The sequence below is a fragment of the Rhinolophus hipposideros genome, assembly GCF_964194185.1.
Source record: "Rhinolophus hipposideros genome assembly, chromosome: 19".
Classification (NCBI taxonomy): Eukaryota; Metazoa; Chordata; class Mammalia; order Chiroptera; family Rhinolophidae; genus Rhinolophus; species Rhinolophus hipposideros.
The window spans coordinates 50,187,660-50,206,803 of record NC_138065.1 but is presented as its reverse complement, the minus strand read 5'-3'; the positions used below and the strand labels follow the sequence as shown (position 1 = coordinate 50,206,803).

Below are 19,144 nucleotides of genomic sequence, written 5' to 3'. Positions count from 1 at the left end.
GTGCTCACTGGATTTAGAAAAATGAAGGTCAGGGTGACTGTAGAGAATACTGTTTCAATGCAGCAATGGAGGCAGACGCCAGAATTGGCATAGTTTGAAAGGAGGATGGGGGGAAGTAAAAAAAATGAAGGAAGAATGGTTGACTCTTGAACAACACGGGTTTGAACTTATATGAGGATTTGTTTGCAATAAATATATAGTCAGCCCTCTGTATCCCAGGGTTTCATATCCGTGGATTCAACCAGCTCTGACTCAATAACAGTATTTTCGATCTGCGGCTGGGAATCCACAGATGGAGAGGGCCGACTGCATGCATTGTTCTGCGCCATTTTATATAAAGGACGTGAGCATCTGTGGATTTTGGTATCTGTCAGGAGAGTCCTGGAATCAATGCCCTGCGGATACTGAGGGATGACTGTAGTTAAGTTTTGGGGGAATCAAAAGTCATATGTGGATTTTTGACTGCATGGGGGAGGGGTTCAGGCCCCCTAACTCCCGCATTGTTCAAGGGTCAACTGTAATATGTAGACAATTTTTTTCAAAACATTGGTTCTAGAGAGAAGAAGAGAGCTAGGACAGTATCTAGAAAAGAAAGGTAGACACAACATGGGGATACCTCCTGTTTAAGATGAGAGACTTGAGCCCAGAGTTTAGAAATAATTGGGAATAAAAACTTTTATAATAAATATATTCATATTTTTATACTAGGCGTTGTTATAATAAGAAGGACATGACCTTTTGGAACTATCACTAACTTACATTCTAAACCAAACATACCTAATATGTAAATCTAAACATATTATTACCTTCCATCTACTGTTTCTCAAAAGAAGGCAATTTAAAAAGTATGCAAAAGGTAACTCGTTACAGATTCACATCTTTCTTTTTCCCTCATTGCTTAAGGTAAGATAATCACATGTGGAATTTTAAGAAGTTTGTTTCTTGTTCTTATACTATATACTTTATATACAATGACATTAGTGACCTACTAGAAAATAGCACATGAGTCATGAAATCAACCTCGAGGAGTAATCAATATTCTATAGTCATAAACCCTGTGACCAGTGGCCTACAGGCACGAAATATCTTGGCGGAGCACAAATTTAATAGTAAAGTTTCCCTATTTTAATTTAGAGATCAAAGCAAAAATGCCAACGTACTTATATAGTTTTAAACCAGTAATGATATATTCAGTCAAATCCAAAGAGCTTATGATATCAAATAAGATGAATTTATGAAATAAAATGCAGGCATTTGACAAAAAAAGGAACCTGATGGTGACTGTCCAATTTTGTAATGACATGACTAGCAGAAATGTCAACTTAGAGGATTTCCAATGAAGTGGTTAACTGATTGTTTAAACTATTATTGTGATCCTTTTAAAACACTTAGGTTGAACTTTGAAAACTACTGAATAGGCTATATTCAAGAAACATTTTACAAGGAGAGCCAAAATAAAAAACTGCAACTCCAGTTTTACCAAGGAAGCAAGCAGACTGTGTGTAGCTGTACCTGCCATAAGTGAAACAAATATTTAAAGTGATCTAGAATCTGGTACATTCCATGTGCAAGGCTCACATCCCGGCAAAAGACTAGGGTGGGCAGCAGGATTCTGAAGAAGAGTCTGCACAGGGGGCAGGTTTCTGATCCAGGACTCAGATTATCACTCTGATCATATTTCTCCAGTTATAGATTCTTTAAAAACTTCTAAAGTCATGAATAAGAATAACATTTTTGTGTTTCATAATTCCAAAGCAATTTACAAAACAATTCTATGTATATAACAAAAATTACCAAAGAATTGAAAAAATAGTTGATAGAAGATTTGATTTATTAAAAAAAAAATTAATGACCCAACTGCAAAATTGACTGTTGAGTTTTGGCAGGAATTGTCATCAAACCCCCTGCTCCTATGCAATAATTTTTATGAAAAACAAGTGATGCTGAGATGACATGTTGAACAGACCTAAAACTCTGAATACGCATAAAACCTCTTTAAGAAAGAAGATTATACTTAAAAGTTGAAAGCCAAAGGTCTTAATGTTTAAAAAATGAATTTAGTATCATTGTATTTTCTGAGTTTTACCAAAATATAAATTTGTATTTACAAGAATGAATTATTTGTTCCAAACAAGTGTACACTGTCTTTTTCCCCCCAAAATGAAGACTACTATACTTTGTGTAGGAAGAAAAATTACTTACCGCTATGATATCTAATGTATTATCACAGACCTTTCGGATTTCGTTATTTTTATCGTGCATCAGATCTATGAGATATGCTGGAGCCTCTGAATAAAAGTGGTTAAAGGTACAAACTGCATGAGATTGAGGCTATTCAACCATATAAGAAAATCCCACATTTCTCTACATTTACACACTAACTTGAAATTTAACTTCAAATTTTAAAATAAAATCATTAATACAAGATTATCAGAAATAATTAATATTTCATTTGTTTACGACACAGGAATAAGAAAGAAAAAAATCTAGATAAAAATGGGTAAGAAAAGCAGTCAGTATATCTCAAAGAATGAGGCCATAGTTTTGAAAACATGAAAATCATGAAAATAACAGAAGAGGGAGCTCTAGAGCTGTGTACCTGTAAAACTTTTTGTGACCCACCTGGCTCTCCCTAAAAGGTCAGCAAAGTTAACTTCACACAAAAGAGCAACAGAAAAAAATCACAGTCAAATCCCATATACGGTTATTATAAGAAAAAGAAAACATAAGACATTTTCACATAAAAGATAAAATCTGCAACCTAATATTTCAAAAAGAGATAAAAGAATTTAAGGAAACAATAGAATACATATGAAAGAACAATATAAGTCAGAATTAGGAACCTCAGAGAAATAAAATAATTCAGGAAAGAACTAAAAATAAAGTAAAAATCATTTCAGGTATATAAAAACTAAATTATAACAGCAAAAGAGTAAATAAAAACAATAGCTAAAACTTCAAGAGAAATTGAAGGTTAAAAAAGGAAGAAAATTTATAAAATTAAAGAATACATAAAAAGAGATTAAAAATTAGAACATATTAAAGACAGTCAAAGAAGATCCAACATAATATAAATCTCAAAAACAACCAAAGCAACTGAACAGAACAAATACTAAAAACTAAAATTCAAGAAAACTTTCCTGAAAGAAAAAAAAAAAAAAAGACAAAACTACATACTGAAAAAGAGCATATTTGCATACTTGGAAAAATCAGGCAAGGATGATAAATATCAAGTCAAATTCTAATAAAACTACTTGGCTTTAAAGAAACAGAAACATTCCTTTGGTCTTCCTGGCAAAAAGACTGACTCACTTATAAGGAAAAAAGAGTAAATTGTCATCAGACTTCATGACACATACCAATAATCAGTAGACTATAGACTTCTCATTGGCAGCAAGTAAGGCCAGAAGACAGTGAAAAAATACCTTTAATTGCTGAGGGAAATAACTGGCAATCTAGAATTCCATATTCTGTGAAATTATTATTGAAGAGGGCAAACCAGTGACTAATCCCGCTGGGAAGGAGGGAGGCACAGGACGAGAAAGGCTTCACCAAGAAGGTGGCTTGAAAATTTACCTTTGCTGAGTTACTGGATTATTTTTTTTTTTTGTACACGAACTAGCAGATCACCACACACACACACACACACCCCCCCAATACCCCAAAGACACAAAGATTCAGCTCAGACACCACTTTCACCGCCATCCTTTCATCACCTCCCCAGACTTGGTTATGTAGCCTCTCCTGTGCCCATTGCACATACCTATTTATCTGACGCTGATTACACTGGATTATATTTTTTTCTCATTTACTTGTCTAACTCTCCAAGAATATAAACTCCTTGAGTACATGCAGCACTTAAAACAATGTGAGATGGTCAGCACGATCAATGTTAGCAGGTTAAACGAGTAAGTGTAGTAAGAGATAGCAGACACAAAGTTTTCAGCTATGGGAATGGGTAGATGATACTGCCATTATTCTCTATGAATACAGAAGGTAGACTCTTGGGGAGATGTTGGCAATACAGAGAACCCTTTTAGATGCAATAATGATAAACTACCACTTACTGAGTATCTCTGTGTTGGGAATTGTTACAGCACTTCAAATCCATTAGTACTTATAGCAATCCCATAAGGTAGGAGGTCTTTCTAGTTTCATAATATCAATATTATGGCCATTTTATAAATGCAAGACTGTATGCTCAAGGAGTTAAGTAATTTATCCAGAGTCCTGTAGCTAGTAAGTGGTAAGAATTACCTTTTAGAGTTAAGGGATTATGAGGCTCCTTAGGCTACACCATCGTATGCCCTTTTAGGTAAGTGGAGGACTCAGGTGGCAGTTAGCAACAAATGCCTGGAACTCAAGAGAGAGGTTCTGAAAATATTAAATGCTTAGCATAGAGTTGGTAGCTGAAGTCATGAAAATAGATGTGCTTTCCCATGCAGACTAAGTAAGATTAAAAGAGGACTAAAGCTAGGAACTTCTAATAATTAAGTTATGCTGGAGAAGGAAGTTCTGTATGTTTGTTTGGTTTCTTAGGAATTACAGCCTGGCAAGTTAGTAAAATTGTTCCCGATATGTTCTTCCTGTATACTGATTTGGGGTCAACAGCCTCCAGGAAGAATAGCTTGCCCTCTAAATTTACTGCAAAGCTTGACATTTTCTACATTTGAACATTTGCAAGAAAAAAATACTTAAAAATGCATATTTTCTGAATATGTTTAATGTCCTTATCTGTTGTAAACATTGAAAGGATACGTGTTTCCTTGATTATGACATCTCTCGTGGCTTGGTGGAAAACCATCTGATAGAAGACATAAATTATCTGGCACACAAATTCATCATCTTCTTGTTGGGCTGAAAGGAAACAGAAAACTTCAAATAAAAAAATACTATGTTTATATACAAAACTGAAAAACATTGAGGGGAATAACAGAATGAAAAAAACTAAAAGTGACAAGGAGATAGGTAAAGGATAATTAGTTTAAATCATATGGGTGGAAGATATCATTTATGTCTTTGGTGTTTTTTCCTTAATTATATGATAATGACAATGAGGAAATTTCTTAATGTATTTTCAGAAGTTTATGTAAATTTGGTTGTAGTTATTAAACTAAATAGGTTAAATTACTTTGGAATACAAAGATAAAAAAATAAGATTCTGAAAAAGAGAAATTATATCCTATCTGGAGATTGGTTATCCGACAAGATTGAATTGTACTTAGGAAGAAATGAGGGACAAGACGGGTTTAAGAGAATAATAACAGTGCTTCTTTACAGTTTTCACTATATTTTGCGACCGGGTATAAAGAAATTGCCATTTTAATGTCTTGTGAAATGGCAACACTTACCACAACTTTTTTTGTGTGTGTCCATCATAAGAATTCTTTAAACAATTCTAATTTGTGAAATAAATCTGGTTCTATTTTGTCTTTATAATGTGGCATTTACATTGAGAAAAACAATTCTTAAACAAGATCACACCTTCTAAAGTCTAAGTTTTTGGGTAGAAATAAGTATTTTTCTTTGTTGAATAATGTTAACAGAAGTAAACTTTACCTATTGGCGTGAAATAAATGGTATTTTAGTTTCAATCTAATTAATTATAATAGTAAAAAACAATACTATGTATTCACATAGGCTAACCAATAAACGTTTCATATCATAACAAGCGTACTACAACAGAATAGGTGATGTCCACTGATTAATATGTAATGGCAAAAGCAAATACTTACAGAAATCTAATTTTTAGGTCCTGGTTATGAAATTTGATTTACTAATAGTTTGCTATCAACTCTTGGCAACAGTTCAATGATACCTGTCAGACACAGATTTACAGGTCAACAGAGCATCCAACCAGTTGTGTGGAATAAATAAATTGTGGGCCCTTCAAAGTCCAATCTGTTCCAAACGATTTCCTCACTAACTTGCCAAAGCACCGCTGGCCCAGATGACATGGGCTAAAATTCTCTTAAGTACTCTCTTGATATTCAGTGCTCCCTCACTTAACCCAAAGCGTTTCAGTCTTGAAAATCCATGCATTTCCTAAAAAGAATGGGAAACAGCCTCTGCCTGGGGAGAGAACATCAACACCCAGCATAGCACTGAGTTGCCCTGCCAGCCTGCTCTTACACATCTGCGCTTTCTCAGTCACAATCAGGCTGGGACAGCGATTTGAAGACACAGGCCATTTTGTTCCAACTTCCTCTAGCTCACCACAAAATCTTCAACGTCACTCTGCCAACAATACTGTCTTCTCTTTCACCTCCCCTAGTTTCTCTTAATTATATCTGACCTGAAAACTCCTGGCTGTGAGAAGGAAGTACCAAGGTAAGTATATAGAGCTGACCCTTGAACTATGCGGGGAGGTGGAAAGGTTAGGGGTGCTGACCTCTGTGCAGTGGAAAATCCGCGTCTGACTTTTGACCCCCCAGAAACTTAAGTTGCCCCTCGGTGCCCACGGGGGTTGGTTCTAGAACTCCCTGTAGATGCATCATCAAATGGCTTGGAGCAACACAGTCAGTCCACAGACTCCCAACCGTGGATCAAAACTAGGACACGTATTTACTAGAACAAATCCACGCACACAGTTCAAACCCGCGTTGTTCAAGTGGCCACTGTGGTAGATATAGGAATACTTCAAATATGGAGGCATTATACCTAGATGACCTATTAAAATGCATTATCTCAAAGAATTTACAAATCAAACTAAAAAATTCTCCAAAGAGAATAATAGGCAAAGGACTGAAATAGGCACTTCACTTTATTGGCCATTCCTAAGGGGCCAAAGAACACAAGCAGGTACGCAATTTCGCTCCTCAGGAGGGAAAAGCACACTAAAGCCACAGAGAGATACCATTGCAAAGGCTACCAGAGGCCGGCAGTGCCCAGATGTGCTGGTGATGGAGAGCACTGCAGTTTAGAACATCGCTGGGAGGCTGGGAATCGGTGGGACTGCTCCGGAATAAAGATTGGTATTGTTTACTAAAGCCAAATATATGCATACCCCATCACCCAACAACTGTACTCCTTAGGTATGTGCTCAACAGAAACGAGGAAATACATTCCCAAAAGTTTAAGAATGTTCGTAAGGGCATTATTCGGACTACTACTACTGCTTCTCCCTTAAAACACCACCACCACCCACCCTGTTATGCATGAGTAGTAGAAAGGATAAATAGTGGTGTATTTACACAGCAATGAGAAGAAACACACCCTGTACCCAACACAGATGAATCTGGCGTTTATAACGTAGGGCAAAAGGAAACCAGAGTCTATCGATACAAAGTTCGAAACCAAGCAAAATCAATCTAGGGTGATAAAAGAAAGGACAGAAACCGCTTGGGAAAGTTAATAATGACTGGAGAGGGCAGAAGGAGGGCTTTTACGTGCTGAAAATATTTTATTTCCATGTGTGAGTGAGAACATGGGTGTGCTCACTTTGGAAACTCACTGGGCTATCCATACTTACAATTTGTGCTTTTCTTTATGTTCCACTTCAAAAAAGTCTATGAAAAATACCAGAAAATGCGTATCTCTTATACCCTGCATGGGAAAGACTGAGATTAGGGTACCTTCTCAGGCTCCTCGTATTAGTATAATTCACTTCTATCCTCTGAGCTCCTTTCAATGTGGAATGTCTACTGTGGGCTGAATTGTATTCCTTCACAATCCGTATGTTGGCACCCCAACCCTGAATGTGACTGCACTTGGAGACAGGCTATGAGGAAGTCATTAAGGTTAAATGAGGTCATAAGGATGGATTTCTGGTCCTCCTGAGAAGAGATACCAGAGCACTCGCAAGTGCTGTCTCCCTCCCTGCCCCGTCTCCTCCTGCCACGTGAGGGTATGAGGACACACTGAGAAGGTGGCTGTCTGCAAGCCAGGAAGAAAGACCTTACCAGGAACCAATCGGCAGGCACCCTGATCTTGGACTCCCAGCCTCCAGCACTGTGAGAAAACAACTGTTGTGTACGCCACCCAGTCTATGGAATTTTGTTAACGGCAGCCTGAGCAGACGAATACAAGGTCCTACAAAGCTTGGTCCTAGTAGAATAACATTAGATGCAGATACATTCTGCATACAGTGTGAAGAACAGTGAACCCTGGCCCCTTAAGAGTAATAAAAAGGTAAGGGAAAGACTCTACTGAGGCCTCTGCTGTCCAGTATGGAGCCATAAGCCACTGCGGCTGATTCAAATGTGATTAAATGAACAACACAGTCCCAACAGCCACATTCCAGGTACTGAAGAGCCACATGTGACAGACAGCACAGAGAACACCTTCTTCATGGCAGAAGATTTAGAGGACAATATTATGTCTGGACCTAGGAGGGAATATGATGTTGAGAATTAGTTTCCAAAGGAACTTTCCTGATTAGAAATCAAGCCATTTTAAAAAGGGTTGGTACAAGATGGGAGTTTCAATTCAACCAACAGAAAGCTCGACAGGAAGAAGAAATGACAGAATATGAGTTGTTTGAGGCTGATGAGAGGAAGGCAGTACCTGTAAAACTGGTCCTGAATCGCTTTGTAGCGACATTCTCAGCTTTGCAAACTAAAGCTCTTTGATATCGCTCGATCTAATCCCAGTGAGAGCGATATGTGATTCACTTTTCTAACTGTATAATCTAAGTGCTATGATTCATGTAACAAGATAAATAACCTTCCATGATTCCAGACTCTATTTGACATTTAAAATTTTAAACTCAAAACCCGTTAACATAGTAGCATAAAAGTAAACTGAGGTAAGTGATGCTTTACCATTCAGCAGTTCAATGAGTGCAGGGATGATCCCCGACTTGGCCAGCAGTGCAGCACAAGAGTCATCCATGGACACAGTTCCAATCATGATGACCACCTCCAAAACAAGGTCATCTTCTGCAGCACCTGGTGAAGGCAAACCACACACTGTGTTCACGCACAGGAAAGATACTGAGAGCTATCAAGCAGTCCTTGTGAATCCTTAACATGGCTATATATTTGTCTTTTCCCAAATTTCCATGTTCACTGATGACAGTTCGTGGTGGTGGGGAAGGGCAGTAGAGAAGTAGATGTTAGTCTCTGAAAATACGACTCAAGAACAACTTAAACACAGAAAACAGAAGACTCACTTGAATGCCCCAAAGAACTTTGTGTGTGCATGTATATGCATGTGCAGAGGGGGATGGCATTTGGTAATTTTAAAAAGGCAGGAGTGAAAAAAAGAAGAAAGAAGGCAGGATAGGGAAGGGAAACTAACATTAAGAAAACATACTAGGAAAAAAAGTCCATGCATATAAGAGGGGACCTCGTGACCACCTTTGCGGGAGAAAGAAACTAGAGCTAGAACTAGAGGTGCAGGAGAAAATGTGTTACTAGTATAATAATGGTCACAAAATACTTCTCTAGCAGCCTGATTCATATCACAAAGAAACAACTGATGATTAGACAGAAGTGGAACTCTCGGCACAGACCTGGTTTTAGTTTGTCCTTGAGGTACGGAACCAACTTGTATTCCTTAAGGACCAATTCCCAGTCTAAGTCTGGAATGGTCAAATTTGCAAGAGTTCCCAAACATTCAATCACAAATTCTTCCTCTTCATCATTAGAGATCTGGGCTGCGAGATCCCCAACATAATCCTGAATAAAATAGAATTTTAATATAAATTTAAAATATGATTTCTGCAGAAGTCACCTTAACTCATAGGAAAAAGAATAAGTATCAAACATATTTCTTGTGTTGTAATAATCTTGAGCCGAATTACGAAGGGAGCCTACGGTTAATGGGTTTAAGGCAAGAAAACTGGAATGAGGGCAGAAGGGTTGGGGTAGGGATCAGAAAACAAAAACAATATTAAAATCTAGGCGGAACCTTCTAGGAGCTAAACTTACACAGAAGTGGATAACGGAGAGCCAACTTGAGTCAAGAGTTAATATTTGACGAGAGCTACACTTCAATGTAGCACTTTAAAGCTTCAGTTCTCAGGCTGTTTGAGTAGACAGCAGGCCCCAAACTATACTTACAATAAATAAATTTTTAGTTGGTCCGTCATGCTGGGAAATGTTCCGAATCATTTTCATCAGCAAAGGGTCCTTGAACTTCAGAGCTCTCTTCATGAGCATCTTCAGCCCATTTCCTGATACAGAAAAACCGAAAATCCCCCCAATACAATTAAGGTTCACTTCCGTTCCATGACTTTTTTTGTGTACAGTTTGCAAAAACACCCAATTTCCATACAGTGAAATGCATAAATCTTAAGTGTACAATGGATTCGTACTGATAAGCATACGCCCATGTGTAATTCACACCCACATTATGACACAGAGTATTTCCATTCGCTGCGGATTTCCCTGTGGTCTCGCTTCCTGCCCCCAGTCAATCCAATTCCCAAAATACAATCACTTTTCTTTTCTTCTTCTCCTCTTCCTCTTTTCTTTCTTCTTCTTCTTATTCAACAGATTAGTCTGCCTACTCTAGAATTTCACAAAAATATGATCACATAGTATGTGCTCCTTTGTATGGAATGTGTACCACAAATTTAAAAAATGTAAGTACTCCTTGACCCAGAAAACTGTACCTCTAAGAATTTATCCTAAGAATATAAAAATGGAAATGTGGAAAGATTCAGAGAAAGGAAAATCACTGCAGCATTGTTTATAATAGAAAAGAAGTGGCAACAAACTAAATATCCAAAATAGCAGATTAAACTATGGAAAATCCATTAATGGATTATTTTTCAGCTACTGGCAATTATATTTTATGAAAGTATTTAATCACAAGGAATGATATTCATTGTATTATTAACTTTAAAAAAGTGTCACCATATATAGAGAGAACTCTATTTTAATTAGAATAATGTATTAGCATTGCACCAAAATTTTACTTATAATTATCTCTGGATAGTGAGAGTAAAGATTTAATTTTTTCCTATTTGCTCATTTGCACTTTTTGTAACAAACATGTATCCTTTTTAAATAAGAAAAAAACTATGGGGCAGACTGAAATATCATAATGCATGACAAGCCATTTTATGAAGTGTTGTAGAAACAAATAATATATTTGTATTTTGTCATTTTACATTGTAACAGATAGCTTTGCATTAATAACAAGTTTTGTTTCATCTAGAAAATAGTTTTAAAAATCAAATTTCAATTAAGGGTAACTGATCTTGGTTTATACAATATTATGGGTGTTTCTACCCATGATATAAGAATGTTCCACTTGACCTTTAAGAATTATAGCTACAAATTTAAAAACTATTTAAAAATAAGATTTATGTAGCTACTATAATTCTTAATTCCTGATTACCTATTTTCCATCGTATGCCAATTGCCATATGATAGAGGTTATCTCAGAAGCTCAAAGGTACTAACCTTCACAGATAAGCTGCACATTCCTTTTGTTAGCAGCAAGATTAATGCAGAAAGAAATGAGTTCCAAGTCGATTCGTTCATCCGAACATTCAAAGAGCATCTTCATTAACTAGCAAGAAACATAGGGCATTGGGCACATTTTACTCCAAAAGACACACACAAAAAAACTGAAGCAGTATTTTATCATGGTGTGTAATCTTTAATTGTATGTTGGTTGGAAATAATACAATACAATTACATTTCCAAAACACAGTGGTACGCTTTCACTACTGAATAACTAAATGAATAAATGGTTAATGAACTACTAGGTGTTCAGCAGTAAATATAAACTAAGTGGCGAATACAAGAAATAAATAAATGCATGCATTTAAGGAATTTAAAATATTGTGTGGAAGTAGGGCATTCTGAGCAAAGAAAATACCTTGGTCAAAACTGACAAGACTGGAGAGAACATTATTCTGCAGAAGCACTGAAAGAAGGCAAGCATGCTTGTAGTGGGGGAAATAGTGTTGAGATAAGAAGGTAAAAGCCAGATTATGCAGGGTCTCGAAGTATATGTTAAGGATTTTGGGCTTCATCTTAAGCATAATTGGAAGCCATTAAAAGCTTCTAAGTAAGGAAAGTGTTAGGATAAGATCCGTGTTTCAAAAAGATCTGGCCAGTGTAGAAAATTGGCTGAAACAGATGAAGAAAGATGTGGGAAAACCATCTGGAAGGCTAGAGGAAACATCCAGGTAAGACGATGGTCTACTGGAAGGGTAGAGGGGGCAGAGGTAAAAGGACGGACAGAGATATACCTAGGAAAGAGAATCCTAATGAGATTTAGTAATAACTGACTAGATGTTGTGGTTAAGGGAGGGAAGGGTCAAAGATGACACCCAGGTTTCTGCACCAACGTGGATGGTGGTTCCAACATTTACCAAAAAAAGAGAAACTAGAGGAGGAAAAAACTTTAAAGCGGAGATAGTGATTTTGGCTTTAGATATGTTGAGTTTAAGTTGCCTATTTGATAGTCTAGTACAGATATTCAGTACAAGTTATAAATGTAAGCCTGAGTTTAGAAGAAATGCTTGGACTTGAGGTATACATAGTTTTTGGAATTGTCATATAGGGTTGATAACTGAAGCTGTAGGCTGGATCCAATTATTTGGGCACGGGTATAAAATGAGAAAAGAATTCTATTTAAGGTTAAGAAAAAGGGATGGAAGATTAGAAAAGCAACAGACAGAAGAGGAAAAAGGAAAACGTAGGCGACATACGCCATTTAGCAGTAACCTAGATTTTTCATGATAAGAATCGGTTGCTATAATAAAGGAGAAATGAACAAACTTTATGCTATAGTTTTCGGAAGCTAGTCTTATATTACTGGTAAATTAGCAAATTAACTTAGTGTATATTATGTAAAGATACGTTTCTCTAAGTCAAATTGCTAACAACATACAGAAGTCAATTTATAACCTAAAAATTTCTTATGTTTCATCTCAGGGCAATACCTTTTTAGATCAACATGCCTTTGTAAATCCAGCACAGTGCCTTATATTAGTAAGTGAATAACAACTATTGGTTAGATCCTGTTCTGTTAAATCTTGTTTTGGTTGTTCTCCATATTAGTTCTAGACAACTTTTAAGTCTCAAAAAGGATACATGGTCAATACACAAAAATCAGTCATATAGAAATATGTGCTAGCAATGGACAACTAGAAACCAAAATTAAAAACACAAATCCACTTACAATTTCTCCAAAAAAAAATACTTAGGTATAATTTAATACAAATATATATATATATATATATATATATATATATATATATATATACACACACATACATATTTCACTATATGCTGAAACTACAAAACATTAAAGCAGGTGAATGGTTGGCACATATCATGCCTTTTCCCAGTGGGCATCTCTTTGACCACAAATGTTGCTGCCAATGAAATCTTTGGGTCATTAACACTTTGATAATGTTGCAGAATTTTAAAATTCTATGGCAAAAAAATAATCTAAATTTATGGGGTATACATTTAACAGATTTTGCTACCTATCTATAAATTAACTGCCAATTAAAATTAAATTACAAATTAATAAAACTGTAGGCAACAATCCTAATTAATGTAATTAGTATGTTTTTCATATTCATTAAAAATGTACTATAAATTTCATCCAAACTTTTACTGATTCAGGAAGCTTTTTTGAAATAACAAAAATATGTCACATTAAAGCAAAGTTTTAAGAAGGCAAAATATTTGTTGCTATTTACTTGACATTAACCCATGGTATAAAAATTACCCTTAAAAATGGGGTTACAGGTGATTTGTCAAGAAGGGATTTTGGCTTGTTGTTTTGTTTTTGTAATTTCCATCTTAAATCCTGTAGTGAAGTAATCAGGAGCGAAATTAAAAAAAAATAATAATAATGCATGGTTTGAAATCTTATCCAACCCCCACCCCCCGACCCCAAATCAAGAGAAATTAGGACTAAATGTGAATTAAATGTATCATGATATAGAATTAGTTTTTTCGTAATAAGAAAGAGAAACACTTCAATTTTAATTAAAGTATTCACATTTAAAAATAATAGTTTAGTTCAAACTTTACGTGCAGCATGATGTCTTTAATTTGATTGCTGCCCATGCCACTTCAAAAGTAAGTGTAATTGCTGACAACTAGGAAATATTAAAACTAGATTTGTTCTGCTTTAACTGTGTCCATTGTCATCTTTTACTAATTTAACAGGAAGGCACTAAAAGGGCTTAGCTTGTGCACTGAAGAGGCAATACTGTTCAATCAGACAAGTCCCATATTGAGTATCAGATGCCAAAGACCCACGACTGAAATCACTGTGTCTAGACTCTCTGGCACCTGCCTTCACTTATTTACCAGTGACCAGAGGCCAACCCCCACCGCTCTCCGTATTCACACACACCTCTCCCACCCCCACCCCACTGCCCAAACATCTTTGAATGATTATGGCAGAACTCTGCATGCCTCAGGAATCTCTTCTGACTGGCTACTCCCTAGCTCCGCTGTTTGAAGTGATGCTCTGGTTTCTGAACTTCAGCAGATAATGGCAGGCAGGAGCAAAGGGGGCTGTCAGAAAGGACGTTTACCAGCATTCAGCTAAAAAGAAGCACGGAGATCAAAGAGGGGCCAAATAGGACAACGGCGGTGGAAAACATGTGGATTACTATGAAGATTCTTGCACACTCTTCCAGGGTAAAATATTGAATAACACCATGACATCATTACCTAAACATGTACTTTGATTGGCCATTCCATTACCAATAAATACTTTTATAAGCATCTGGATGGCATTTGCACCTATTTAAACAAAACATGCATCTTAGAGGTCTAAATAACAATGAACTGTTAATGTGTACTTTTAACTATTATTAGAATACAACTATTAACTCCTGGTTATCCCCAAGTATGCTTACCTGAAACAATTCACCCACTGAGACCATTAAGATCATATATAAAGAAAGACTTGCCTGGCCCCCAAATTTTGCAGAATAGTGATATAATAGGGAAAAAATGAGAATATATTGGATAATTAGAGGCAATCAAGTACAAAAGAAGAAAAGCACCATAATATTGGGAGAGATTACAAGGCACGTTGAATATATAATCACCTACTCTGAATGTTAAATAATTTTCGAAAGTGAACGCTAATCCAATCTTAGGTTAAAGCTATAAAACACGTAAGGAAGGCAGTATTTAAATTGGATTATGAATGGGTCCAAAATAATGAGAAAAAGATTTGATATTTTACTAATAGTACTTTACTATGGTATAGTGTTTTACAGTTTATAAAAGTGCCTTTACGTACATACCTAATGTAATTAAAGAATATGACCATACTCCATATTCTTTTTGATCATGGACATGAATATAAATGACCACTGAACAATTGCTTTCCCACTTTCAATGTTATTTTAGGCTTCTCATTTGAAAAATTCATTTACTATACTTGACAATCTTTACTAAACAAACACTAATGTGCATAATTTCAAAGTGAAGAGCATATTACATTAACTGTAAAAATACTCTGTAACTCAGATACAGCTTTATTTAATAAGTAGGTTAATCAGTTGTCACAAAGGAACTTAAAGCTTTACTAGTGTCATAAACAGTATTTCAAATAGCCAATACCTCAGAAAGGAGTATATCTTTTTAATTCCTGAAGGAAGCATGGAAATTTCAATTGAATTGCAGATCTGCTTTCCATGATTCTTTTATTTTACAATGAACTTGGAACTGGGTGGCAATCAAACCATGTCAACTTTTCCCTAAATATGTCAAAATTGAGCCCCATTTAAAGTACAAGCTATAGGCTGGATAGCACTTTAGGAACAAATATATTCTACAGTATCATTTGGTTTCTCAAAATTTGGCCTCATTCTAAAAAGCTTCAGGATGTTTATGACATAATTTGATAATATAACCTCACCTATTCCTACAAGGGTTGAACTTTTAAAAAGAAAATAAAAAAGTTGACCACCGAATGAGTTTTAGAAGATTCTGTTCATGAAACCAGATCATAAAAGTTCTGAAAACTCCATTGTAGAAATATTTGGTGTTAGAAAATTATCTGGCAAGAAAGCATGCATGAATATTGTTCTAAACAAGGTATGGGAGAATTTTCCACACACACAGTTTTCAACTGTAATACATAATAATCATGTCTCAAAAGTAACCTAAACAAGCTCTTATTTCTGTTTCTTAATTTAAAACAAAGTTTTGTATTTTATGTTTGAGAATATGTATTCTAAAAAAAGAAGGCTAATTCCAAATTCAAGATTCAACAAAACAAATTTTCAATCCCTTTTTAGCTTACATTTACATCTTTTATTTAACATTATTCTTTTAAAAATCTAATCTGGATAAAAATGGTCAATCTAGGCAAGAATATTCTTTTTTGGCTGCTTTCCAATTCATATCCTGTAGTCAATGAAGTTCTGACACTAAATGGGATTGAAAAAAGGAACACCCTTTGAAACTGCAAAGCAGAAACCCTTGGAACATATGGAGTGAGACTGCAGTAAATCACCCGTAATCTCCTTTTGACATGGCTACTCTTTTATTGAAAACTTGTTTGACAAAGAGTTTGATTACACTTCGCATTGGCTACAGTCTGACGTGCGTTATCTCTATAAGAAGCCTTGCCTTGTTAGATAAAACATGCTGTATATTCCTTTGAATGATGTCTATTTCCTATAAACAAGCATAATTAGTTTATCCCCTGACATAAAAGGCTAAAAAATTATCCTTGAGAGTTTATCAGTTTTTTAATTATATGTAGTGTTAAAATTCTGGAATAGGAAATTCAATTTGAGAACTGTCTTACAGATTTGGGATGAATAGAAGGACGTTCAATAAGAATTAATAAAACGAGAAATCATGGTCTATTTTTTGCTACATATTAGTTACTTTCTAAGTAATATACATTTAATAACTTACATTAGGCTAACAAGGAATTGCCTTTTAGAAGTCTTAAGAACTATTTTAAGAAGTATGACTTATTATTCATGTTCTTCTAATGTGTTTTTAACTGTGTGCTATTTTTATTGTATATTATACATCTGGCAATTTTGCTTTATCTATTTTAGAAAATCATTTTATAGAAAATAATATTAAAAATCAGCCCAACCAATGTTTCAATCATCAGATAATCAAATTACCAGAGCTCAGTTTAATAAAGATTAATGGCACAATAGTTATTCTATGAATGTAAATTCCCTAAAAGTAAAATCGTATATGTACAGAATTTCTACCCTTATAGTCCATGTAAAAAGAAATTACTAAAGTCCTTCAAGACAAGTAGACATAACATATGAAATATATTAAGCAACTGAGTCATAGCAAACATCTTTGTTGGGAACAGAGCTATAAAAATAAAAGAATTTTGATGAAGCACTTTCCCATCAGAAAACGTAAAGCACTTAAACCCATCAACCATAAACAGAATTAAAGAGCAAATGACAAAGTTGGGAAATGTTTGTAATATGACAGTTAAAATAGTTATTTTATATAGCTTTTATTAATCATGAAAATATTAACATGCCAATGTAAAAAATTGGCAAGGGACATGAATGAATAATTTATAACATAATATGGATAATAAACATATAAAAAAATGTTGAACTTCACCAATATTCATAGAAATGCAAATAAAAAGAAACAGACGCTCCAATTTTAGAGAAATAATAATATCCAATGTTGTTAAAAATGAAATGCTAGTTGGAAAAATAAACTTATGTCTTCTTAGACGGTAATTTGGCCACAATGTGTCAAATATATGTGTTCATACTTTTGCCTTAGTAACTCTACTTTTAGGAATTTAAACTAAAGTAAAAATCAGAGATGTGGATGAGCATTTATGTACTATGATATTTATTCCACATTATTTCATTTGCTTACATACGTTTACTTACATTTGTTTTTATGTGATTCACTGGAAAACACTAAACATACAATTTAACAATATTTAAATTGTGGTACACTTATGCAACAGAATATTATACCACTATTAGAAATAATTTTTGAAGAATGTTCAATGACATGGGGAAATACTTAGGATCTATTAAGCAAATAAAATAATATATAAATACATATAGTATATAATGACAATATTTTATTCTTTAAGTATGCAGAAAGAAGTATACCAAAATGTTAAATGAATGTCTCTGGGTTTGGGATAACAAAGTTATTTTCATCTTATACTGTTCTGTACTTATAAAAAATGTATATTATAACAGATTTTCTATTAACAAATTTATGTTATTTTAAGAGGAAAAATTTTAAGGAAACAGTTATCTGGCTAATCAAGACAAAAAATGAAAACTCTCTATTTTCTGAATGGTCTTTTTAAAAGCACGTAAACCACTTACCTGGGGTATACAGTCAGTGTATGCAAACATTGATTTAAAGCGGTCATCCATGCTTATGTGGTAAAGAACACACATTGCTATTTGTTTGTAGTTTTCATTGCCTGGGAATAAGAAATCATGGATATGGTGATTGATATTTAGGAGATTAATGTTTTGGGTATAACACACAAATTAATGCATTAAAACTTTTAAACTATGGAATTAAACAAACCCTAATCTGAAAAATATTTCAAATTCCCTATTTCAATTGCATATTTCACTATCTGTGAAATATGACTAATTTCCAAGAGATAATGTGTATTTCACAGGTATTTTTTTGGAAAAAATAATGAACCTCAAACCTAAGAATTAATCATTTTCAGTAGCCCACTATACAACTGGCCTCCCCACCCTGTTTTATCAAAATATGCGATTAACAGAGTTCACGTTCATTGAAAGCGATGATGTATAAGACACAGTAAACAAAAAGTGTGTTTAATTCCTATGAATCAGACACTGGAAAAATAATCAAAACGATAAAAGAAGTAGAATACTATTTATAAAAATAAAAAGTACATGACTATAAAATGGTAAAGGCTATAAACTTACATACACTTAGACTATAGACTAAGGATTGTCTCAGAATTTCTGAGGTAAAGTAATTCTAGTTTTATATACCTTGGAACTGAAAAAAGAAAAGTGAATAATATATCATAGATTTGAAATATAAAATGGAACTGTAATATATCATGTAATCATTTTACCTTTCAGATAGACCGTATTTTTAGGAACTATTTATGATTTCAAAGTCAGTTACAAAACTAGAGCTAGAAAAATTGTTTAGCTAAAAAGTTTTATCCAAAAAACCATATCCTTTTCAAAAATTCTGGGTTATGAGAAATTCTTGGAGATATTCTGAGT

At 34.6% G+C, this 19,144-nt stretch overlaps 1 protein-coding gene across 2 annotated transcripts in view; it reads right to left on the bottom strand.

Annotated features, from left to right (window-relative positions):
- Positions 1 to 19,144, bottom strand: part of KIFAP3 (kinesin associated protein 3) — a 118,199-nt gene that overhangs the window by 48,873 nt on the left and 50,182 nt on the right. For both annotated transcript variants that reach the window (XM_081027024.1, XM_081027025.1), the window contains 7 exons: positions 18,245 to 18,345; positions 11,355 to 11,463; positions 10,005 to 10,117; positions 9,455 to 9,620; positions 8,763 to 8,888; positions 4,759 to 4,857; positions 2,203 to 2,288 (listed from right to left, as the gene is read on the bottom strand). In XM_081027024.1, coding sequence (XP_080883150.1) covers positions 2,203 to 2,288; positions 4,759 to 4,857; positions 8,763 to 8,888; positions 9,455 to 9,620; positions 10,005 to 10,117; positions 11,355 to 11,463; positions 18,245 to 18,345 — 800 coding nt within the window. The remainder of the gene's footprint in view (positions 1 to 2,202; positions 2,289 to 4,758; positions 4,858 to 8,762; positions 8,889 to 9,454; positions 9,621 to 10,004; positions 10,118 to 11,354; positions 11,464 to 18,244; positions 18,346 to 19,144) is intronic.